Genomic DNA, 25,642 nt, shown 5'->3' on the forward strand with positions numbered 1-25,642 from the left:
CAGAAAACGAAGGGGGAAAGAGGAGCTAGGTCTTATCCTCCCAAAGGCCACTAATTCTTGTTTCTCTGACCAGTTCAGAGGATTGGGTAACAGTGCCAGACCAATGCTTGATAAACTTTAAACTTGCCTTAACTAGCAAAGAGGAGACCCTGGTTGATAACTACCCCTGCAAGCACCACCACATAAGTCACATTCATGGCTCCAGGGAACAGGTATATGTGTATCTTGAGTGGGGATGAAGCATAAGGCTCACTTAGAAGTCTAATAAATTTAATTTTAATGGGACACCTCAGTTTGTATTAAAATTCATAAGACTCACAAAACATGTTCTCTGGACTTTTCATTAGAGGATAAGGAATTTATTTGACAATTTAACTTGACCATCTAAGCAGGAAAACTCACATCTACAAACTGTACTTACGAATCCCAGATGCTTTTTGAAATTGAGTCATTTCAGATTTAGTAGCTGCATACACTGTTCTACCCAATTAGTTACCTCTATGGGAATTTATTTTACCCCTTAGGAATTCATTCGTTTATATCTCTGGGTCCATAAAAATAAGACTGTTTTTTGTGTACCTTTAAAATAAAAAATCAGTGCCATTACTACTGAACCAGTGAGCCAAATGATCATGGGGGCAAGGTCACACTCCCCTGTAAAATGAGCACAACATCACTTATATTTAGAATCAGATCGATCTGGAATCATTTCTCAGTTCTGTTCCTTATTAGCTGTGTGACCTTGGGCAAGTCACTTTACCTCTCTGAGTGGTGCCGATTTTGTTTTTAATTAGTCAGGGCAAACATCTCCTCCCACCTTGCAGGATTTTATGAGAGGCAGCACTGATGTATGCACACCTCCACCAGGTTAGTAGCCTACGTAAAGCATGCAGACGTTTTTAAAGTCCTATGAAGCCCTCCGGAGACAATGAGGTCAGAACGCGTTTCCTAACCCTGTAACACCGGGTAGTGTCATGAAACATACGCCCAAGCTGTAAGGCAGAGCTCAGAGCAGTTCTCTGTTGAGTTATAAACGCAGCGTTTTCTACGAATTCTACTTGAATTCGCCTCGGTGGGTAAGTTCACGCCTACCACCATCGACTACGGGGCTGTTCGGCGCACACAAGATTGTTAACCGCTCAAAGCCACAGCACGGGTGTGCACCTCTAACTCCCCGGCACTTGGGTGAAAATGTAGATTCTGATTGGGCAGCTGTAGGGTGGGGACTTGGGCTCTGCACTGCAAAACTGCTGCTCCCCGGTGATGTCCCTGCTGGGAGTCACTCGGACCAGCCAGACCGCTGAGCAGGACTCCGCCGCCGCCTCCGCGCTACAGATACTTGGGTGTGGAGCAGTCGCGGTGGCGTGGAGCCGTCCTGTGCACTGCGAGAGGTTCCGCCGCATCCCAGCCGCTACCCTCTGGACGCCAGCAAACTCCCACCCTCCAGCTAGGCTGCCCCAAACGCCTCCAGACGCCGGCAGAGGCCCCCAAATCGGCGGGTAGAGGACGCTGCCCTGTAGGATGCTACGAGCAAGGTGCGTGCACCTCTGGGCAAGCCTGCAGTGATCCTAGAAACCGGGGTGCAGACAGGGAAATGGAGGCCCGGCTGCGCGCCCAGCGCCCGCGGCCCCCGAGGCCCAACGCCAACCTCCCGCCCGCGCGGTGGTCCCCTAGCACCGCGCCCTCACGCGCCGCCCCCCACGCACTCCGTCCCCACGCGCGGCGCGGCCGCCGGAAGTAAGTGCCCCGGGCGCCGTCGACGCCTCAGCCACGAGCGCGGCCGGCCTGACGTGGGCCCCGCACCCCCGCCGCCCGCCAGCCTGGGGACCCCGCACACCGCCCCGCCGCGGCTCACGCCCCTGAGAGCCTGTGCCCCCCGCCCGTGTCCTCCCAGACAGCCCTCGCGGGAGGCGGCCGTAGGCTACTCACCCAGAAGGAGGCCGTCCAGGTCAAAAAGCAGGTGGGTGACGGGACGCAGCGGGGGCAAGGGCGCCGCCATTGTGCCGCCTTGTCGGCCGAGTAGGGGCGGGGAAGAGGCGCGCGCACACGCGCTCCGGGCCTCCCCCGCGCGCCCCGAGCCGTGCTGCGCACGCGCGGCCCCTGGCCTCCTCGCGCCCGCGCCCCCCGGGACGCTCTCGCGCATGCGCGTTCGGGCAAGCCCCGTGAGCCCCGAGCTGCTCTGCGCACGCGCGCCTCAAGCGTCCCAGCGCGGTCCCTCAAAAATCGCGCGCCCTGAGCCTCCGCCGCCCGGCGCTCGCCTGCGGCTGGCCTCCTTCCGAGGCTCCTGGAATACGCGACTGGAGCCGCTCCCGCGCGCTCTGGGCCTCGCCGGCATGTTCTGCGCACGCGCGCCGAGGACGGTCACCCCAGCTGTCGCCGCCGCCGTGGTACGCGCGGGCGCGACAAGTTTGCCCGTATCCTCCACCACCACCACCACCACCACCACCACCCCGCCCACGCTCACTTCATACCCGTAAACGGGCTGGGATGCTGAGTCAAAGGGCCGAGCAGAGCCGAGTTCCTAATCTGGGTGCCAATGCCTGGCTCGAATTTGGAAAGGGCATGAGGAAGGAGGGAGGGCGTGGAGGGACGACGGCGCATGGGGTTGATGGAAAGCGTGCATAGATGCTCAGGTTGGCATCCTTGAGAGCCACCAAGTAAATGGGTAGCCAGGTGGCCTTAGTTACGGGGTCCCCGGTGGCTTCGTCCCCGCCCGGAGCGCCCGTCCCTGGATGCCTGGCAGGTTTCCGTTTCAGTTTTGCCCGCCCGGCTCCCTGTGTGCCTCGTAGGGCGCACGCGCAGTGGCGCGCGAGTCCCCATCCTTTGCGCCTGTATCCCCCGAGCATCCCTGGCTGGTCCATTCTCCCAGAGCAACCCCCCGCCGAAGTCTGATAGGAAAGGGCCGAAATAATAAGACATTTTAAAATGCCTTGCCGTTTTTGCCTTTATGTCTCATCTGTCTTGGATTGCTATGTGTTTTCTTTTTTTCCCCCAAACTTTCTGAAGGCAACCTGCAAAGCATTCTTTTTTTTCGACCACTCTCAGGAATACTTTCCCACACCCCCGTTTCTATTTAGTGTTAGTTGGCATTGCATATGCATGTTTAAGCATAAAGATAGGATCTTTCAAGAAGCAGAAATAAGAACGTTTCAGAGACTTTAAAATCTGAGCGTTGTGTTTCTGGTGAAGTGTGTAAACTGCACTCGGAGGCACCTGAGTTCAGCAAATGTATCAACAATAAGCAGTAAACCTCTGTGCCTTCGTTTCCTCGTGTGTAAAACCGGGGTGTTAAATGACGCAAGGCAGGTCAAGCTGTTGGAACTGGCAAATAGTATATGCTCAATTCATTTATGTCTTTTTAGAGCTGTCGCTGTGAGACACATTCCCTGTTTTTACTCCAATCATGATTTCCCATTGAGGACCCTGGATCTAAGAGAAGGCAGTTCATCATCCAATTAGTGGAGGGACTGTGACCCAAATGTGCTAGGCTCCTGTATCAAAGCACCACAGACCGGGTAGTCTCAACAACAGGAAGGTATTGCCTCAAGCCAGAAGTCCAAGATCGGGGGTCAGCAGGGTTAACGCCTTTTGAGGAAAGGATTGGTTCCAGGCCTCTCTGCTTGGCTTGTACACAGTGGCCTTATTCCTCTATCTCATCATATTGTGTTTTCTCTATGCATCTATTTCTGTGTCTAAATCTCCCCTTTTTATAAGGACATTAGTCATATAGGATTGCCACCCAGACTCATGACTACATTCTGAGTTCATTACATATGTCAAGACCCTGTCTTCAAGTAAGGTCACACTCTGAGGTACTATGGGTTAGGACTCCTACACTATTTTTTTTATTTTTGAGGGGGACACCATTCAACCTGCAAAAAATTTCTTCCACAAACATCGGGCACATACTGTGCGTCCATGCTCACCTACTGGAACCTTTAGAATTCTTGCTCTCAGTTTCTTTCCATTTTTGGAAACAAATGGACACACAAAGGAGAGAGCTCTTTTTCTCTCCCATGGTAACAGTGTTGCATCTGTTCATTGCTTAGATAAAAGGAGCATTTTTATTTATTTATTTATTTTGTGCAGGTTTTTTTTCTGACAAATTGATAAAGATATAATTCACATACCACACAAATCAGCCATGTAAGAGTGTACATTTTAATGACTTTTAATACAGTCACAGAGGTGTGCATCCTTCCCCATAATATGTCAATGCTGCTCTCTCACTTCATCCCAGCTTCCCCTTCCACTGCCCCATGCTCTCAAGTCTGCTTTCTACGTCTGCATCTTTATTCCTGCCCTGCCACTTTTTTATTCATCAGTACCGCTTTTTTAAATCGCATATATATGCATTAGGATACAGTATTTGTTCTTCTCTTTCTGACTTACTTCACTCTGTATGACAGACTCTAGATCCATCCATGTCTCTACAAATAACTCAATTTCGTTTCTTTTTATGGCTGAGTAATATTCCATTGTATATATGTACCACATCTTCTTTATCCATTCATCTGTTGGTGGACAATTACGTTGCTTCAGTGTCCTGGCTATGGTAAATAGTGCTGCCATGAACATTGTGGTATGTGACTCTTTTTGAATTATGGTTTTCTCAGGGTATATGCCCAGTAGTGGGATTGCTGGGTCATATGGTAGTTCTATTTTTAGTTTTTTAAAGAACCTCCCTACTGTTCTCCACAGTGGCTGTATCAATTTACACTCCCACCAACAGTGCAGGAGGGTTCCCTTTTCTCCACACCCTCTTCAGCATTTATTGTTTGTAGATTTTTTGATGATGGCCATTCTGACCAGTGTGAGATGATACCTCATTGTGGTTTTGATTTGCATTTCTCTAATGATTAGTGATGTTGAGCATCTTTTCATGTATTTGTTGGCCATCTGTATGTCTTCTTTGGAGAAATGTCTATTTATGTCTTCCACCCATTTTTGCATTGCACTGTTTGTTTTTGTGATGTTGAGCTGCATGAGTTGCTTGTATAATTTGGAGATTAATCCTTTGTCAGTTGCTTTATTTGCAAATATTTTCTCCCATTCTGAGGGTTGTCTTTTCGTCTTATGGTTTCCTTTGCTGTGAAAAGCTTTTACGTTTCATTAGGTCCCATTTGTTTATTTTTGTTTTTATTTCCCTTACTCTAGGAGGTGGGTCACAAAGGATCTTGCTGTGATTTATGTCATAGAGTGTTCTGCCTATGTTTTCCTCTAAGAGTTTGATAGTGTCTGGCCTTACATTTATGTCTTTAATCCATTTTGAGTTTATTTTTGTGTATGGTGTTAGGGAGTGTTCTAGTTTCATTCTTTTACATGTAGCTGTCCTGTTTTCCCAGCACCACTTATTGAAGAGGCTATCTTTTCTCGATTGTATATTCTTGCCTCCTTTATCGAATATAAGGTGACCATATGTGCGTGGGTTTACCTCTGGGCTTTCTATCCTGTTCCGTTGATCTATATGTCTGTGTTTGTGCCAGTACCGTACTGTGTTGATTACTGTAGGTTTGTAGTATAGTCTGGAATCAGGGAGCCTGATTCCTCCAGCTCCGTTTTTCTTTCTCAAGATTGCTTTGGTTATTCGGGGTCTTTTGTGTTTCCATACAAATTGTGAAATTTTTTGTTCTAGTTCTGTGGAAAATGCCATTGGTAATTTGATAGGGATTGCACTGAATCTGTAGATTGCTGTAGTTTGTATAGTCATTTTCACAATAGTGATTCTTCCAATCCAAGAACATGGTATATCTTTCCACCTGTTTGTATCATCTTTGATTTGTTTCATCAGTATCTTATAGTTTTCTGAGTACAGGTCTCTTGCCTCCTTAGGTACGTTTACTCCTAGGTATTTTATTCTTTTTGTTGTGATGGTAAATGGGATTGTTTCCTTAATCTCTCTTTCTGATCTTTCGTTGTTAGTGTATAGGAATGCAACAGATTTCTGTGCATTAATTTTGTATCCTGCAACCTTACCAAATTCATTGATTAGCTCTAGTAGTTTTCTGGTAGCATCTTTAGGATTTTCTATGTATAGTATCATGTCATCTGCAAGCGGTGACAGTTTTACTTCTTCTTTTCCAATCTGTATTCCTTTTATTTCTTTTTCTTCTCTGATTGCTGCAGCTAGGACTTCCAATACTGTGTTGAATAAGAGTGGTGAGAGCGGACATCCTTGTCTTGTTCCTGATCTTAGAAGAACTTCCTTCATTGTTTCACCATTGAGAATGATGTTTGCTGTGAGTTTGTCATATATGGCTTTTATTATGTTGAGGTAGATTCCCTTATGCCCACTTTCTGGAGAGTTTTTATCATAAATGGGTGTTGGATTTTGTCAAAAGCTTTTTCAGCATCTATTGAGATAATCGTATGGATTTTATTCTTCAATTTGTTTATATGGTATATCACATTGATTGTTTTGCGTATACTGAAGAATCCTTGCATCCCTGGGATAAATCCCTCTTGATCATTGTGTATGATCCTTTTAATGTGTTTTTGGATTCTGTTTACTAGTATTTTGTTGAGGATTTGTGCATCTGTGTTCATCAGTGATATTGGTCTATAATTTCCTTTTTTTGTGATGTCTTTGTCTGGTTTTGGTATCAGGGTGATGGTGGCGTCGTAGAACAAGTTTCAGAGTATTCCTCCCTCCACAGTTTTTTAGAAGAGTTTGAGAAGGACAGGTGTTAACTCTTCTGTAAATGTTTGATAGAATTTGCCTGTGAAGCCATCTGGTCCTGGACTTTTGTTTGTTGGAAGATTTTAAATTACAGTTTCCACTTCATTACCTGTAATTGCTCTGCCTATATTTTCTAATTCTTCCTGGTTCAATCTTGGAAGGTTGTACTCTTGTAAGAATTCTTCCATTTCTTCCAGGTTTTCCAATTTATTTGCATATAGTTGCTTGTAGTAGTCTCTTACGATCTTTTGTATTTCTGCGGTGTCAGTTGTAATCTCTCCTTTTTAATTTCTAATTTTACTAATTTGAGTCCTCTCCCTCGTTTTCTTGATGAGTCTGGCTAAAGGTTGATCAGTTTTGTTTATCTTCACAGAGAACCAGCTTTTAGTTTTGATTGATCTTTGCTGTTGTTTCCTTCATTTCTTTTTCATTTATTTCTGATCTGATCTTTATGATTTCTTTCCTTCTGTTAACTTTGGGTTTTCTTTGTTCTTCTTTTTCTAGTTGCTTCAGGTGTAAGGTTAGATTGTTTATTTGAGATTTTTCTTGTTTCTTGAGGTGAGCATGAATTTTATGAATTTCTCTCTTAGAAATGCTTTTGCTGCATCCTGTAGGTTTTGGATCATCATGTTTCTGTTGTCACTTTTTTCTAGGTATTTTCTGATTTATTCTTTGATTTCTTCAGTGATCTCTTCATTATTTAGCAGTGCACTGTTTAGCCTTCATGTATTTGTGTGTTTCACTGTTTTTTTTTCCCCCCCAGTAATTAATTTCTAGCCTCAGAGCTTTGTGGTCAGAAAAGTTGCTTGATACGATTTCAGTTTTCTTAAATTTTCCAAGGCTTGATTTGTGACCCAAGATGTGATCTGTCCTGGAGAACGTTCCTTGTGCACTTGAGAAAAAATTGTGTTCTTCCACTTTCAGGTGGAATGTCCTAGAAATATCAATTAAGTCTACCTGGTCTATTGTGTCATTTAAAGCTTGTTTTGCCTTATTTATTTTCTGTCTGGATGATCTGTCCATTGGTGTAAGTGGGGTGTTAAAGTCCCCCAATATTATTGTGTTACTCTCGATTTCTCCTTTTACGGCTGTGAGCATTTGCCTTATGTATTGAGGTGCTCCTATGTTGGGTGTATAAATATTTACAATTGTTATGTTTTCTTGTTGGATTGATCCCATGACCATTATGTAGTGTCCTTGCTTACCTCTTGTAACAGTCTTTATTTTAAAGTCTGTTTAATCTGATATGAGTATTGCTAGGCCAGCTTTCTTGTGATTTCCATTTGCATGGAATATCTTTTTCCATCCCCTCACTTTCAGTCTGTATATGTCCCTAGGTCTGAAGTGGGTGTCTTGTAGACAGCATATGTAAGGGTCTTGTTTTTGTATCCATTCAGCCAGTCTGTGTTTTTTTAAATTTATTATTTATTTTTGGCTGTGTTGGGTCTTTGTTGCTGCATGCGGGCTTTCTCTAGTTGCAGCGAGCGGGGGCTACTCTTCATTGCAGTGTGCGGACTTCTCATTGCGGTGGCTTCTCTTGGTGCGGTGCACAGGCTCTAGGCGCGTGGGCTTCAGTAGCTGTGGCACGCGGGCTCAGTAGTTGTGGCGCACGGGCCCAGTTGCTCTGCAGCATGTGGGATCCTCCTGGATCAGGGCTCGAACCTGTGTCCCCTGCATTGGCAGACAGACTCTTAACCACTGCACCACCAGGGAAGCCCCTAGTCTGTGTTTTTTGATTGGAGCATTTAATCCATTTACATTCAAGGTGATTATCGATATGTATGTTCCTATCACCGTTTTCTTAATTGATTTGGGTTTGTTTTTGTGCGTCTTTTTCTTCTCTTGTGTTTCCCGCTTAGAGAAGTTCTTTTAGTGTTTGTTGTAGAGCTGGTTTGGTGGTGCTGAATTCTTGTAGCTTTTGCTTGTCGGTAAAGCTTTTGATTTCTCCATCGAATCTGAATGAGATCCTTGCTGGGTAGAGTAATCTTTGTTGTAGGTGTTTCCCTTTCATCACTTTAAATATGTCCTGCCACTGCCTTCTGGCTTGCAGAGTTTCTCCTGAAAGATCAGCTGTTTACCTTATGGGGATTCCCTTGTATGTTATTTGTTGCTTTTCCCTTGCTGCTTTTAATATGTTTTCTTTGTATTTAATTTTTGACAGTTTGATTAATATGTCTTGGTGTATTTCTCCTTGGATTTATCCTGATGGGACTCTCTGTGCTTTCTGGACTTCATTAACTATTTCCTCTCCCATATTAGGGAAGTTTTCAACTATAATCTCTTCAAATATTTTCTCAGTCCCTTTCTTTTTTCTCTTCTTCTGGGACCCCTGTATACTTCGAATGTTGGTGCGTTTGATGTTTTCCCAGAGGTCTCTGAGGCTGTCCTCAATTCTGTTCACTCTTTTTTCTTTATTCTGCTCCCTGGCAGTTATTCCCACCATTTTATCTTCCAGCTCACTTATCTGTTCTTCTGCCTCAGTAATTCTGCTATGGATTCCCTCTAGAGTATTTTTAATTTCAGTTTTTGTGTTGTTCATCACTGTTTGTCTGCTCTTTAGTTCTTCTAGATACTTGTTAAAAGTTTCTTGTATTTTCTCCATTCTGTTTCCAAGATTTGGGATCATCTTTACTATCATTATTCCGAATTCTTTTTCAGGTAGGTTGCTTATTTTGTCTTCATTTATTTGGTCTTGTAGGTTTTTACCTTACTCCTTCGCCTGTAACATATTCTTTTGTAGTTTCGTTTTTGGTTTTTGGTTGTTTTTGATGTGTGGGGCTGTATTCCTGTCTTACTGGTTGTTTGGTCTGAGGCGTCCAGCACTGGAGTTTGCAGGCAGTTGCATAGAGCCGGGTCATGGTGCCAAGATGAGGACATCCAGGAGGCCTCACTCTGACTGATATTCCCTGGGGTCTGAGGTTCTTTATTAGTCCAGTGGTTTGGACTTGGAGCTCCCACCACAGGAGCTCAGGCCCAACCTCCATCCTGGGAACCAAGATCCCGCAAGCTGCACGGTGTCACAGGCAAAAAAAAGAAGTAAAAAGAGAAAAAGGAGCAGTACAATAACAAAGAACAAAATACAAAATAAAATTAGAAAGATAAAAAATATATTAGGAAAAATAAAAATATAATTGAAACATTTGCAGCAGTATAAAACAAAACCTCAATAGAAAAAAGAAAAAAAAACGGGGGGTGGGGGGGGACAAACCAAAAGGAGCAGAACAATAACAAAGTATAAAGAATAAAATTATAAAAATAAAAGATTTTGGACTTCCCTGGTGGTGCAGTGGTTAAGCATCCGCCTGCCAATGCAGGGGACAAGGGTTCAAGCCCTGGTCCAGGAAGATCCCACATACCGCAGAGCAACTAAGCCCGTGTGCAACAACTGCTGAGCCTGTACTCTAGAGCCCGCGAGCCACAACTACTGAGCCCACGTGCCAGAACTACTGAAGCCTGCGCACCTAGAACCCATGCTCCGCAACAAGAGAAGGCGCAGCAATGAGAAGCCCGTGCACTGCGACGAAGAGTAGCCCCCACTCACCCCAACTAGAGAAAGCCCGCACACAGCAATGAAGACCCAATGCAGACAAAACAAAATTAATTAATTAATTAATTAAAAAAAAATTTAAAAAGGAAAAGATTTATTAGAAAAAATAAAGATATAAATGAATCAACAACAATGAATCAACAAAGTAAAACAAAACCCCAATCTAAAAGAGGAAAAAAGCAAAAAAAACCCAAAAGCCTTGGCTATGGGGGCAGAGTTGAGGCAGGGGTGGAACTGAGGCAGGGGTGGAGTTCAGGGTGCGGCGGGGCCTCTGCTCAGGACCTGCGCGGAAGGGGAGAGGCAGCACGTGGAAAGGAGGGCCTCTGGAGTGGAGTTCGGGAGTTTCAGAGTCCGGCCCTGGGTGGGTGTGTGTAGGTCGGGTTAGGTCCGGCACGTTGGAGGGGGTCTCGGAGGGGGGTCTCCGAGTGTAGAGGTGGGGCCCTGGGTGGGGTGCAGGGGCGGGGCTTGGGCTCTGAGTGGCAGGAGGGAGGCTCCCAGGGCAGAGGACTAGGCCCAGTAGCCCAACAGGCTTCCCGGTGCCCAAGTGGACAGGGACAGTGCTGGCTGCATTCCCTTCCGTTCCTCTGCGCCCCCCCTCCCCCAGGGTCTCCCCCATCCCCGCTGGACCCCTAAACAAAGAAGGAACTTTGGTTCCTTCTTTGTAGGAACTCCTCCCCTCCCCCAGCCGCCCCTCAGGGGGTGCCGGTCCCTTAGGGCCGGCCTTTACTTTTGCTCCCCCTTCCCTCCCTCCCTCTCCCTCAGAACCCTCGTGGCTGGAGGGGGCCTAGGTGGGCAGAGCATCAGGCCCGGGATCTCAGCATGTTCCTGGGGGCCCAAGTGGGCAGGGGAAACCTGGCCACACTCCCTTCTGATCCTCTGCCCTCCCAGTGATTCCCCAATTTCCCCCTTCGGGCAAGGGATCCCTTCACCTCCCCCAGCCACCCCTCAGGGCGCCAGTCCCCTCCCGCCTTCACTTCTCTTCCCCCCTCACTTCTCCTCACCCCCCACGTCCTACCCAGTCGCTGGGGGTTCCTGCCGTCCCCTTAGGTGTCCGCGGCCCCCCGCCGGTGCCTGGTAGGTGCCCTAGTTGCGCGGAGACGCGAATTCTGCGTCCTCCTGGTCCAGTCCGCCATTGTGACTCCGCCCCCTAAAAGGAGTATTTTTTTAAAGGGGAAAAAAAAAGCCTCCAACGCCAGGGTGAAGGATTGGAAACAGCAGGGATAATGCAGGAGATCTCCATGTTAGAAAAAGTTGGCTTCTTAGAAGGAGCTTAGGGAGTTGCCTGGGTTTTGAAGCTTCCTAAAGATTTGCTGCAAAAATAAGCAAACACATAGATACAGGTGATGAAGGCATCCCATGTCCTGGTACAGACATCCTTGGAGAGCGTCCCCCTTGCCCTGGTGCCATGGCTGCAACACTGGGCGTGTCTGGGTGGACAATCCAGTTTGTTCACTTCCAGGAACCAAGGTGCTGGCAGTGGGTTCCCCCTTCACAGCGGCTAAGCTGACAAAATCTCATGGCAGTTGTGGAAGAGATGCATTGGGGAACTTCTCCCACAAGGCGTGAAAACATGGCTCAGATAATTTTTTTTTAAGTATTATTTTCCGCACTCTTCAGAAACATCTCTTGTACACGATGGAAGATGCCTTTCGCTTCGAAACAACAACAACAACAAGAAAACTGAATAATGCTTCTTTGTCACAAGGTAGATTGAAAAAAAAATGAACATGTGTTCTATTAAAGTCGTTTCTACACAGGTCACGAGGTCCTGTTTAGCTGTTCGTAATTCTCCTAACAGCCAGAGATGGATACACACAGAACTTCTACGAAGAGGGAGGATGGCTTTCTTTCCATGAATTACATTTTATTTTTGCAAAATTGTCTTTTCCCTGTGGCACGATAGCTTACTTTTCCTGACAACTTTAAAATGCAACCCAGACAATCCAGTAAACTGTAATACGATGGTGTCGAAAGCTCATGTCTGATGGCACAAATAAAAAGACGATCCTTTCCCACACAATGTGTCAACTTACACATGCCGTTTATTGTAAAAGAAAACACATATATACATAGACGTATATATGCCACACTCTGTACAGTCCTGACTCATTGCAGCTTCCTTATTTTGCTGCCTTGGTTCTTCCGTCTGTGTGTTTGCTTTGTGTGCTGCATTTCGAAAGCTGCTTAGAGCCCAAGTTATCTTTGGAAGCAGTCCCAGGCCTGCAGTTTGCGCTCAGCAGCCCTGAGTTCCTTCCCTAGCTCCGTCTACCCTGGTCCTAGGATGTGTGAAATTCGCGACTGATGCCTGTCTTGCAGGTTACACCTGCAAAGCCCCACAGCGCCTGACCTGAGTCTCAAAGGGCTGTGTTGATTCAAGACCTGAGGAACATTTGGGGCTGCTGGTGGCAGGACCAGTTGGGCTTTGCGGTGAGCTTGGAGATGCCAGGACGCCTTCTCCAGTTGCAAGGGTTCCATGCTCAACTTTCCTTGAGCTGCAGTACTCACATGGGAGCAGCTTGAAATTGTAAGGTGCAGGGGACGGAGGACAGACATCAAAGTACTGGTGTCTTGAGTGAAACTTTGACACTCTTTATATATCCATACAATGGCATACCTGTTATATATATAATATATATTTTAGATATGTATATTTACTTGTATTCCTTATGTATGGATGGATATAAATATACATAAAGTATATCCATCCATGCATAAGGTATATGCATATATAAAGTGTAAATATACATAAACATATATATTCTTTCTATTTAATAAGATCAAACTCTAAACAGCACACAATAATAAAAACTTAAGCACTTATGACCTCTTAGGTAAGTGCTAAGGGTAGTTGTCTGTCAGTTTCAGAGACTTGTAAAATTCCTTGTTGGTGGTGAGAGACACTTAACTAAGAAATTGTGTTAGGCAGCATGGGCTGCTCTAACAAGGTATGGACCGGACTGCTTAAACAACAGACGTTTAGTTCTCACTGTTCTGGAAGCTGGAAGTCTGAGATCAGGGGACCGGCAGACTTCAGTTCCTGAGGAAAGACTGCTTCTTGGTTCCTGGATGACTGCCTTCTCTCTGTGTCCTCAGATGGGGTAGGAAGATGGGGGTGGACGTCTGGTGTCTATTCTTTTTTTTTTTTTGAAGAAGATGTTGGGGGTAGGGGTTTATTAATTTATTAATTTATTTATTTTTGGCTGTGTTGGGTCTTCGTTTCTGTGCGAGGGCTTTCTCTAGTCGTGGCAAGTGGGGGCCACTCTTCATCACGGTGCGCGTGACTCTCACTGTCGCAGCCTCTCTTGTTGCGGAGCACAGGCTCCAGACACGCAGGCTCAGTAGTTGTGGCTCACGGGCCTAGTCGCTCCGCGGCATGTGGGATCCTCCCAGACCAGGGCTCGAACCCGTGTCCCCTGCATTAGCAGGCAGATTCTCAACCACTGCACCACCAGGGAAGCCCTGGTGTCTATTCTTATAAGGACATTATAGTTACCATGGGGGCTCCACCATCATGACCTCATCTAAACCTAATTACTGCCCTGTGAGTTATAAGAAATACATGTTTGGTCTTTGTTCCATTTCAGGCAGCTCCTAAAACCTTTGGAATTTCCTAAGTGAGGAAAGAGATGAAGGTGTCTTTTGTTATGTTAAGGAGGTGACTTTTGCAAAGCCCCTAAGTGTGAGGACATATTGCCAGGGGAACCAGTTGTCTGATTAGAGGGTTGGAAGGTTCAGTTTCACCCCCAACTCTGAGGAGGGGAGAGAGGCTGGAGGTTGAATCTATCATACATGGCCAATGATATAATCAATATGCCCAGGTAATGAAGCCTCCATAAAAACCCCAGGTTTGGAGCTTCTGGGTGGGTGAACCCGTGGAGGTGCTGGGAGGGTTATGCCCTCCCATAGACGGCATGGAAGCTCCTCCCAAAGACGGCATGGAAGCTCCGTGCCCCTTCCCCATACCTGCCCTGTGCATCGCTTCCAACTGGCTGTTCCGGAGCCATGTCCTTTTATAATAAAGCAGTAAACAGGAAAGTAAGGTGTTTCCCTGAGTTCTGTGAGCCACTGCAGCAAATTAATCAAACCTGAGGAGCCGGTTGTAGGAACCTCTTATCTAAAACTGGTTGGTCACATGCACAGGTGACAACCTGGACTTTTGATTGATGTCTTAAGGCGTGTGGGCAGGAGGAGGTGTTCAGTGGAGGGAGGCGACTTTGTGGGATGGAGCCCTTACCCTGTGGGATCTGAAGCTATCTCCGGGTAGATAGGTCAGAGTTGAGCTGAACTGTAGGACACACCACTGGTGTTGGAGAATTGCTTCCTGGGGTCAGAAAACTCTGGAATTGGAATTGATACCAGAAGTAAACTCCCATGGCCCTAATGTATAGCACAGGGAACTATATTCAATATCCTCTGGTAAACCATAATGGCAAAGAATATGAAAAAGAATGTATAGATGTATAACTGAGTCACTTTGCTGTACAGCAGAAATTAACACAGCCTTGTAAATCAGCGATACTTCAATTAAGAATAAATTTGAAAAAAAAAAAAGAAGTAAACTCCCAAAGATCCCACCTGCAAATACCGTCTCATTGGGGGTTGGGGCTTCAAGCTATGAATTTTAGGGGGACACAGACATTTAGTCCATCGTAGAATATTATCTTTTATTTTGTTCTTTAAAAAACTGATAACCAGGTCTTTTACTTACTTCTGTCCTGTATCGAGTGACCCGGCTGTCCTGGCATTCCTACAACTTTACCGCTTTCGCGCTGAAAGCCCTGCATCACGGGAGCCTTTCAGCCACAGGCTCGTGGGGACCCTTTGCCAGCCTTCCTCAGCTGCCACCCGTGGTAAGGTGCAGTTAGAATATGATCGAGCCCACGGCCTCAGTAAGGTAGAGAAAGGGTGACAGGCGTGAGCCCGCCTCGCCTGGCATTTAAAGCAAGGTGACTTTGTGGTTGGGTTGGTGACTGAAGCAGACGTTCCTGTTAACAGCCACGTGGACGTGCCTGTGAGGACCGGAAATGCAGGTCATCCTGCAGACCTCTGGCCTCAGGGTCCACGTGGGCCGATGTTCTCTCCCAGACATGGCACCACAGGTGGCCTTTAGGGCGAAACAGCAGGCTCCCCAAGGAGAGTTTGCAGGTGACCACACAGCGTTAGCACATAGGAAGGGATGCAAAGAGATAAGTGTTGAACTGAGGTTTTAGAACGTACAGAAGTCACTTGCCCATGTACCTTTAGTTCAGGGTTTTCCCCCTTGGCATTATATATATTTGGGGCAGGAAGGTTGTTATAGGCTGAATGGTGTCCTCCAAAATTCAGTGCTGAAGCCCGAGCCAGACACCAGGACCTCAGAATGGGACTGTATTTGGAGATCTTTAAAGAGGGGATGAAGGTAAAATGAGGTCATTAGGGTGGGCCCTGATAAGATTGGTGTTCTTATAAGAAGAGGAGATCAGGACACAGACACACACACAGGGACGACCACTTGAGGACACAGGGAGGAGATGGCCGTCTGCACGCCCAGGAGAGAGGCCTCAGGAGGAAGCAGTTCTGCAGACACCTAGATCTTGGACTTCCAGCCTCCAGGACAGGGAGGGAATAAATGTCTGTTGCTTAAGCCATCCAGCCTGTGGTACTTTATTATGGAAGCCCTACCAAAATAATGCAATAATTTTCATTGGGGGATGGGGAGAAGGGGTGTTTCTGTGCATTGTATTACATTTAGCAACCTCCCTTGCCTCTACCCACAAGATGCCAGTAGCAAGCACCTCCTGTCTGTCTGTCTTATCTATCTATCCATTCTTCTGTCTATGCATCCATCTATCCATCCATCCATCTATCCATTCCTCTATCTGTCTGTCCATCTATCTTTATTTCTGTTTGTACATACGCACATGCACACATGTATATGGACTCATATGTATATGGAATCCCAGTAGCCTAATGGACCAGGAAAGCAGGGTGATAGCTCAGAGGTTCTGCCCTGTGTATGCAGTCACCTTCCCCATGTCCCTTGACTCCAAGAATTCATGACCCAATTCAAGAGCTCTCTGTCCTGGATTCAAGAAGGATTTAAAAAAATAAAAAACATACTCCTTGTAAAGCTAAAACATTTCACCGATTCATTTTGACAACATCTTCCTGACAACAGCATGCTCATCGCTACTTAGAAAATGTGTCCTTTCTCGCTTTTAAGACACAGTTAAGTGTCCTGCTAATTAACACTTTCCTTATAGACACCAGATAAGTAAGCGACAGTCACTTGCCACGGTCTCTCAGGTCCTCGAGGAGCTAGGGTCTGTCTGTCTGGTGACCAGTCTGCTGTAGCCGCCATCCATAATCTGCCTCTACCCCATCCTCGTTTTCATATCTGTGAGGTGCGAGTCCCATCCAGCGGAGATTGGGGGTAGGTTGGGCTCGGGCCTGGTGCTCTCTGCAGCCGTCTCTGGACAGGTACCTGCAGTCTGTGCTCTTCTCCAGCCACGGGGGGCTCACAAGCCTTGCCCGCACCCTCCAGCCCAAGGAGATAGGCTTCTGCATCACATTCAGGGTCAGGATGGACCCAAGGGGACACCTTTCCTGATGATGCTGGGAAATCAAAAGCTCTGGCTTCCATAGGTAGCTGGCAAGGGAGTGGGGACCAGGGGATGTGGTCCCCTCCTCCCAACTGTTTCCCCCAAGCCCCGGGAACTCCAGAAGGGAGGCCTGACGTGGATGGCTGCATCTGCCTCTCGTGGCGTTTTCCTCCAGGATGCTGTTAGTATTTTGCGGGAAGGTCATTAGTCTTGACCTCCTTTGCGGTCAGAGTACCACCTGGAGGACCTGCCTTCAAGAGAGGAGCCCCGTTTAGTGCTCACAGTGGCAGACGGCAAAAGTGGTCCACAGACCCACGGCATCAGCGCCATCTGGGACCTTGCCAAAGATGCGGACCCCCAGGTGCCACCCGGCCCTCCTAAATCAGCATCTGCATTTCACCCAGGTCCCCAAGAGGTCTAGGCCACTCCTAGAGCATGAAGGACACTTCGTGGTGGTGTGCAGGCATGTGAGAACCTCGACGTGTGAGGATTTTATGTAGAAAACAGGAAATCAGTTAAGCCTTACTAGCATTTATTGTGTGTGTGGATCCTGGCCAGTGATCTCCATGGGGGATGGTCGTGTGTCCCTGTGGGTCCTCCAGCTGTCTAGCGAGGAGAGTGTGGAGAGACATCCATGCCCCAGATCGATTTATTTGATTTCAGCATGATGCAATGTGCATATTAGCGTGAAGCATATTTACAGCTTTTTAAACATTTTTATTGAAGCATAGTTGACTTACAATATTATATAAGTATAGCTTTCATTATTTAACTTTTAAACCAACCTTCAGGAAATGGACAGAGTTCTTAAAGTCCTACAAAAGGAGTAAAATGCAGGTTCAGGTTCTTAAGAAGAAAAGGGAACTTCTGGCATGAGCTTTGTAGCATTCACTGATGAGGGAAAACATGTTTGCTAACACACACAGCGTTCGCACCTAAGTCGATAGCGCTGTGCAAAATCACACGTACGGACCGAGGCTGAATGGTCAACCGTGGGGGCAGTGAGGTGCATGTTTGAACCGTACGCTGTTTCAGAATTCCCTCTGGCCCCCAGACCCTATGACCATGGACACCTGAAGGAGGGGCCTGAGGCTCCCCCCTACCTGCCCCTCGGGAGCGCTGCTCACCACTAGGACTCATGATGCCTCTACTGAGTTCTCTTGCCCTCCCTCTTTCCTTCCTCCTGTTGCAGGAAGGGGACCTTCCAGGGCCTGAGAGTGAGCTCTTGTCTAACATTCAGAAATGAATCGTCCGAGGAGACACACGTGCTGACAAAGCCAGAGACTCTATTGGGACGGGGCGCCCGGCTGGAGATCAGGAGGGTGAGGGGACCCAGGAGAACTGCTCTGCCACGTGGCTCGCGGTCTCAGGTTTTATGGTGATGGGGTTAGTTTCCTGGTTGTCTCTGGCCAATCGTTCTGACTCAGGGTCCTTCCTGATGGTGCGCGCATCGGTCAGCCAAGGTGGATTCCCCGAGAAGGATTCCGGGAGGTTGGTAGGACCTGTGGACTCCTCTCTCTTTTTGACCTTTCCCAAATTCTTCCAGTTGGTGGTAACTTGTCAATTCCGTGTTCCTTACCAGGACCTCCTGTTCTAAGAGAACTCATTCCAGTGGCTACTCTCGGGCCCGGCCAGGGCGGGAGGTTTCGGTCCGTGGTTCCCCTGACTCTCCCTTCTCTCCTTGCTCCCTCCCTCTCTCTCTGTCTCCCACTCTTCTCCCCCTCCTGATTTTTGGGTGTGGCTGAATCCTCTGGCCTACCCCTTGCCTCCAGGACCTGTTAGGGGTGGTGGTGTCCACAGCAGACGTGCCCGGGCATCTGGGTCCCTTCCGTCTCCTTCCCAGATTCACAGGAGGGGTGTCCAGGGCCCTGCATGCCGAGTCTCTTGTCCCCGGGGCAGAGTCACTGCGCGGCCTCCCTGGCACAGGGGCTACTTCAGATAATACAGCTGGCTTATCAGAAGGGCCTTGATTCCACGTGACGTCTTAGCAAGCCTGTCTGTTCTCAGAAACACGTACTCAAGGTAGATATGGAGAGCCTCCAGGAAAGAGCGATGAGCAGTTCCGGGTTCAAAGTGGCTTTTTTGTTTCTTAACAACTGCAGTAATTGCCCCCAGCCTTCAGAGGACTGGAACACGCTCACTGCTTTAGAAACATCTCTTATTTCATCCTCTCTATGACAGAGGCAGGTGATGTAATTATCCTTATCCACGAGTCAGACAGCTGAAAAGGCACAGGGAGGGTGTATCTTGCTGCCTCTCAAGGAACCCACAGGCAGCATTATCTATTTCTATATTCTTCTCTGTGTTTTTAAAGTTTCTTATACTGAGGGTAATCAAAACCACATCCCTAATAGATGACTAATGTGAAAATTAACTACATTCATGATTCTATCCATCCATCCATCCATCCATCCATCCATCTGTCCTGGAGACCACCAACAAAAAACTGTAAGAAAAAAGGAAAAAGAAAGGTCGAAAAAAATAAACCAGAAGAAACATTTTTGTTTTTTATTTCTACCGTTTGAATGGAAACCCATAATGGCAGCAGCAGTCGTGTCCGACTGTGACCTTATTTATCTGAGCGCCTCTTAGCCCAGCCAGGCCCAGAGAAGCAGGTTTTATCCTGTTCAGCCTGACCAAGCGAACCCCAGTTAAACAAAGAGCAGGGGGGAGTGGAAAGTGGGCTTCTGGCCACCTCCTCTCCCTCCCCAAGATGACACAACCGTGGAGGAAACAATGCATCTTGCATCATCCCTCTGAAATCCACAAGCCACATGTCACTCAAAATGCTTCGTACCTGAGGTCAAGGATACTTTTCTCATTTTTTTTTTTAACCTAGCATTTCCCAAGCACATCACACATACTCTTTAACAAGAAAGTAGTACCTGTTAACTTCCCATTAGGTTGGATCTCTGCCCCTCCACCATCATGCTTTTAAAAGTGCCAGACTACTGGTGTGCTTGGGGTCCACTGGGACCCCCCAGCTCTCTCTAAATACCAGCTGTCCTGAAGCAGTCATTGAGTAGAAACTTTGGATCTGGGCAATTCATTGTGATACCCAGAGCATTGAAATACAAGTAAATTTACGTATTTAATTGTACGGAAAGAGAATCTGAAGTACCTGTAAGAGTGAAGATTTAAGAATCATAAGAGGAATGGGATATGTGTGTGTATGTGTGTGTGTGTATAGACATGCATACACATTTATGTTATATATGTAAATAATCGAGTTGTCTGTGTGATTTTAAACTTGAGGAACCGTCTTTACATAAAATTTAAAGGTATTTAACTTATAAAGACACACATTCTTATATGTTATGTATTAGATACAAATAATGTGTGTGTGTTTAAGAAACTTAAGAGGAAACGTCATTACATATCATTTAAACATACTTAATTTGCATACATCATATATTATAAGTAACTAGACGTGTGTGTTGCTTCAAGAAACTTGGGTGAGGGACTTCCCTGGTGGTGCAGGGGTTAAGAATCTGCCTGCTAATGCAGGGGACACAGGTTCGAGCCCTGGTCCAGGAAGATCCTACATGCCACAGAGCAACTAAGCCTGTGCACCGCAACTACTGAGCCTGCACTCTAGAGCCTGTGAGCCACAACTACTGAAGCCCACGCACCTAGAGCCCGTGCTCCACAAGAGAAGCCACCGCAGTGAGAAGCCCACGCACCACCATGAAGAGGAGCCCCCGCTCGCCACAACTAGAGAAAGCCTGTGTGCAGCAACAAAAACCCAACGCAGCCAAAAAGAAATAAATAAAAAATTTATTAAAAAAAAAAAAAACTTGGGTGAAAGTTCTTTCTGTATAATGTATGGTGTATGTGTGTTATGTGTAAATGAAATTGCACAGGCTTCAGAGCTGTGTAATAAGTTAAGCAGCAGAGATGGATCCAACAGTTACAGTCAATATATTTCGTTCTTTTGTGGGCACTTTTCAATGGGATATGTTTGTTGGCGGCCGTCCTATGCACATATAAAGAAATAACATTCAAAAAGCTTGTTTCAGCCCCATTTCCTGTGGCCGTTTACCCTGAAAGGGCTTCAGGGGCAATCAGTTCCCATGACTCCCCCCTCCTGGCGTAATCAGAGCGTCATTTAAAGGAAGGTGATTTACTGCAGCTCAATTTTGGACTTAACGATAAAGCGATAACTTCAAGCCCCGAAAAACAGGATATCAAGGACAAGGCTGTGATTAGCCCAGCTCATGACGCACGGGCAATGCATGATAATTAAAAACCACAAATGACCAAAAACACCCACCCTGAAATGACTCAGCATTTTACGTCTTCCTCTGTTGATCGGCCACTGTCCCCCTTCTTTGTAGCCCCAGAGGAAGCGTATGTGAGTGGGGTCCACACGCGCTTTGCCCCTTTTCTGCCCGAGAACCTTCCTTTTAGTCTCCACGGAGCGTCTCAGGACTAGAGGTAGGAGAGTGCTTGTGATATTCTAGCATTGCTGGGCTTTGTTGTCATTTTTCATTGAAGGATAGTTGAGGTACCATGTTGTGTTAATTTCTGCTGTACAGCAAGGGGATTCAGTTATCCATATGTATCTGTTCTTTTTCATATTCTTTTTCCATCATGGTTTATCCAGGATATGGACTGTAGTTCCTTGTGCTGTACAGTAGGACCTTGTTGTCTATCCATCCTGTACATAACAGTCAGCATTTCTGAGCTTTAGAAGGTGGCACTGGCTTGCTGGAGGACAGCTGAGCCCGTCCTGAGCTGCAGAGCTGCAGAGCTGCACCTGTACATCCAGAATGCACGCACTTGATCCCGTGCAGAGACAATAGAAGATGACTGTAGATAGCAATAGGCCAGCTGCACAGTGGATCCTGAGGTCCCAGGCCCCGTCCAGGTAAAGAGATGACCCTCCCACGCACGCCATATTGCTCTGGTCCCAGTTGCCTGATTTGCATTGAGATGCCAGTTCCTCTAGTTAATGCCCTAAGGACCAAGCCTGGTCTTTCCAGTCCATCTTGGAGAATGAGTCACTGCTTGCCACTCTTTGACTGACTGCATCATGCCCTAGTCCTAGGGTAGAATTTTGCACCAACCCTGTCTCCACTGGGCTCTCCTCTGCAGAGTCCAAAGTGAGGAGATGTGCCCAGTTTTCTCTTGAGGGTTACTTTGGTGGTCACCATGATGAGAAGGATGTCAGACATCACCTAGGTTCCACCTTGAACAGTTTCATTACTGCGCCTCTGCGAGTCTTAATAGAACAAAGCCCCTGCTTCTCCCGACCTCAGAGCACAGTGGTTTACATAGTACTATCAAGTGCAATCTTCTCACTTCCATTCTCTAAAGTTAGCTCAAAAGGAGCCTTTATTTATGTTCTAGCCAGTGTGTCCTGGTCCATTATCTGGTGAATAACCTGGCCTGGAACGCAGCAGAAGAGAGAGCCAATGCTCCAGGCTGGTTATGTACTTTTCCGAGGTTGCACGGCTAGCTTGGGACCTGACTCCAAGGCCTCTTTCCACTTACTAAGATAAATCCTTCTGGGGGATTTTTTTTTTTTTAACATCTTTATTGGAGTATAATTGCTTTACAATGGTGTGTTAGTTTCTGCTGTATAACAAAGTGAATCAGCTATATGTGTACATATATCCCCATATCTCCTCCCTCTTGCGTCTCCCTCCCACCCTCCCTATCCCACCCCTCTAGGTGGTCACAAAGCATCGAGCTGATCTCCCTGTGCTGTGTGGCTGCTTCCTACTAGTTCTCTGTTTTACATTTGGTAGTGTATATATGTCCGTGCCACTCTCTCACTTCGTCCCAGCTTACCCTTCCCCCTCCCCGTGGCCTCAAGTCCATTCTCTACGAGGTCTGCGTCTTTATTCCTGTCCTGCCCCTAGGTTCTTCAGAACCTTTTTTTTTTTTTTGATTCCATATATATGTGTTAGCATACGGGATTTGTTTTTCTCTTTCTGACTTACTTCACTCTGTATGACAGACTCTAGGTCCATCCCCCTCACTACAAATAACTCATTTTCGTTCCTTTTTACGGCTGAGTAATGTTCCATTGTATATATGTGCCACATCTTCTTTATCCATCCATCCATTGATGGACACTTAGGTTGCTTCCGTGTCCTGGCTATTGTAAATAGAGCTGCAGTGAACATTGTGGTACATGACTCTTATTGAATTATGGTTTTTCTCAGGGTATCTGCCCAGTAGTTGGATTGCTGGGTCGTATGGTAGTTCTATTTTTAGTTTTTTAAGGAACTTCTGTACTGTTCTCCATAGTGGCTGTATCAGTTTACACTCCCACCAACAGTGCAAGAGGGTTCCCTTTTCTCCACACCCTCTTCAGCATTTATTGTTTGTAGATTTTTTGATGATGGCCATTCTGACTGGTGTGAGATGATACCTCATTGTAGTTTTGATTTGCATTTCTCTAATGATTAGTGTTGTTGAACATTCTTTCCTGTGTTTGTTGGCCAACTGTATATCTTCTTTGGAGAAATGTCTATTTAGGTCTTCTGCCCATTTTTGGATTGGGTTGTTTGTTTTTTTGATATTGAGCTGCATGAGCTGCTTGTATAATTTGGAGATGAATCCTTTGTCAGTTGCTTCATTTACAAATATTTTCTCCCATTCTGAGGGTTGTCTTTTGGTCTTGTTTATGGTTTCCTTTGCTGTGCAAAAGCTTTTACGTTTCATTAGGTCCCATTTGTTTACTTTTGTTTTTATTTCCACTACTCTAGGAGGTGGGTCAAAAAGGATCTTGCTGTCATTTATGTCATAGAGTGTTCTGCCTATGTTTTCCTCTAAGAGTTTGATAGTGTCTGGCCTTTATTTATGTCTTTAATCCATTTTGAGTTTATTTTTGTGTATGGTGTTAGGGAGTGTTTTAATTTCATTCTTTTACATGTAGCTGTCCTGTTTTCCCAGCACCACTTACTGAAGAGGCTGTCTTTTATCCATTGTATATTCTTGACTCCTTTATCAAAAATAAGGTGACCATATGTGTGTGGGTTTATCTCTGGGCTTTCTACCCTGTTCCATTGATCTATATTTCTGTTTTTTGTGGCAGTACCATACTGTCTTGATTACCGTAGCTTTGTAGTATAGTCTGAAGTCAGGGAGTCTGATTCCTCCAGCTCCGTTTTTCTTTCTCAAGATTGCTTTGGCTATTTGGGGTTTTTTGTGTTTCCATAGAAATTGTGAAATTTTTTGTTCTAGTTCTGTGAAAAATACCAGTGGTAGTTTTGATAGGGGTTGCATTGAATCTGTAGATTGCTTTGGGTAGTAGAGTCATTTTCACAGTGTTGATTCTTCCAGTCCAAGAACATGGTATATCTCTCCATCTGTTTGTATCATGTTTAACGTCTTTCATCAGTGTCTTATAGTTTTCTGCATACAGGTCTTTTGCCTCCTTAGGTAGGTTTATTCCTAGGTATTTTATTCTTTTTGTTGCAGTGGTAAATGGGAGTGTTTCCTTAACTTCTGTTTCAGATTTTTCATCATTAGTGTATAGGAATGCAAGAGAGTTCTGTGCATTAATTTTGTATCCTGCTACTTTACCAGATTCATTGATTAGCTTTAGTAGTTTTCTGGTAGCATCTTTAGGATTCTATATATATAGCATGTCGTCTGCAAACAGTGGCAGTTTTACTTCTTTTCCGATTTGGATTTCTTTTTCTTCTCTGATTGCTGTGGCTAAAACTTCCAAAACCATGTGGAATAATAGTGATGAGAGTGGGCAACCTTGTCTTGTTCCCGATCTTAGTGGAAATGGTTTCAGTTTTTCACCATTGAGAATGATATTGGCTGTGGGTTTGTCATATATGACCTTTATTATGTTGTTAGTTCCCTCTATGCCTGCTTTCTGGAAAATTTTTAATCATAAATGGGTGTTGAATTTTGTCAAAAGCTTTTTCTGCATCTATTGAGATAATCATACGGTTTTTATCCTTCAGCTTGTTAATATGGTGTATCACATTGATTGATTTGCGTATATTAAAGAATCCTTGCCTTCCTGGGATAAACCCCACTTGATCGTGGTGTATGATCCTTTTAATATGCTGTTGGATTCTGTTTGCTAGTATTCTGTTGAGGATTTTTACATCTATGTTCATCAGTGATATTGGCCTGTAGTTTTCTTTTTCTGTGACATCTTTGTCTGGTTTTGGTTTCAGGATGATCGTGGCCTCGTAGAATGAGTTTGGGAGTGTTCCTCCCTCTGCTGTATTTTGGAAGAGTCTGAGAAGGATAGGTGTTAGCTCTTCTCTAAATGTTTGATAGAACTCGTCTGTGAAGCCATCTGGTCCTGGGCTTTTGTTTGTTGGAAGATTTTTAATCACAGTTTTAATTTCAGTGCTTGTGATTGGTCTGTTTATATTTTCTGTTTCTTCCTGGTTCAATTTCGGAAGGTTGTGCTGTTCTACGAATTTGTCTATTTCTTCCAGGTTGTCCATTTTATTGGCACATAATTGCTTGTAGTAATCTCTTATGATCCTTTGTATTTCTGCAGTGTCAGTTGTTACTTCTCCTTTTTCATTTGTAATTCTGTTGATTGGAGTCTTCTCCCTTTTTTTCTTGATGAGTCTGGCTAAGGGTTTATCAATTTTGTGTATCTTCTCAAAGAACGAGCTTTTACTTTTATTGATCCTTGCTATTGTTTCCTTCATTTCTTTTTTATTTATTTCTGATCTGATCTTTATGATTTCTTCCGTCTGCTAGCTTTGGGGTTTTTTTGTTCTTCTTTCTCTAATTGCTTTAGGTGTAAGGTTAGGTTGTTTATTTGAGATGTTTCCCAGGGGAATATTTACGGTAGCAGCGTAATGTGTCAGCTGAAGGGCGAATACATGAGGTCCTGGA

The 25,642-nt window shown here is 45.6% G+C and overlaps 1 protein-coding gene across 2 annotated transcripts in view; it reads right to left on the minus strand.

Annotated features, from left to right (window-relative positions):
• Positions 1-2,441, minus strand: part of PUDP (pseudouridine 5'-phosphatase) — a 132,943-nt gene extending 130,502 nt beyond the window's left edge. Inside the window, exon 1 of one of the 2 annotated variants that reach the window (XM_079910748.1) lies at positions 1,930-2,441. In XM_079910748.1, coding sequence (XP_079766874.1) covers positions 1,930-2,143 — 214 coding nt within the window. In that variant the 5' untranslated portion in view covers positions 2,144-2,441. The remainder of the gene's footprint in view (positions 1-1,929) is intronic. The other variant, XM_079910747.1, reaches the window with a different exon arrangement.
• Positions 2,442-25,642: the final 23,201 nt, after the last annotated feature.

The sequence above is a fragment of the Stenella coeruleoalba genome (assembly GCF_951394435.1).
Source record: "Stenella coeruleoalba genome assembly, chromosome: X".
NCBI lineage: Eukaryota > Metazoa > Chordata > Mammalia > Artiodactyla > Delphinidae > Stenella > Stenella coeruleoalba.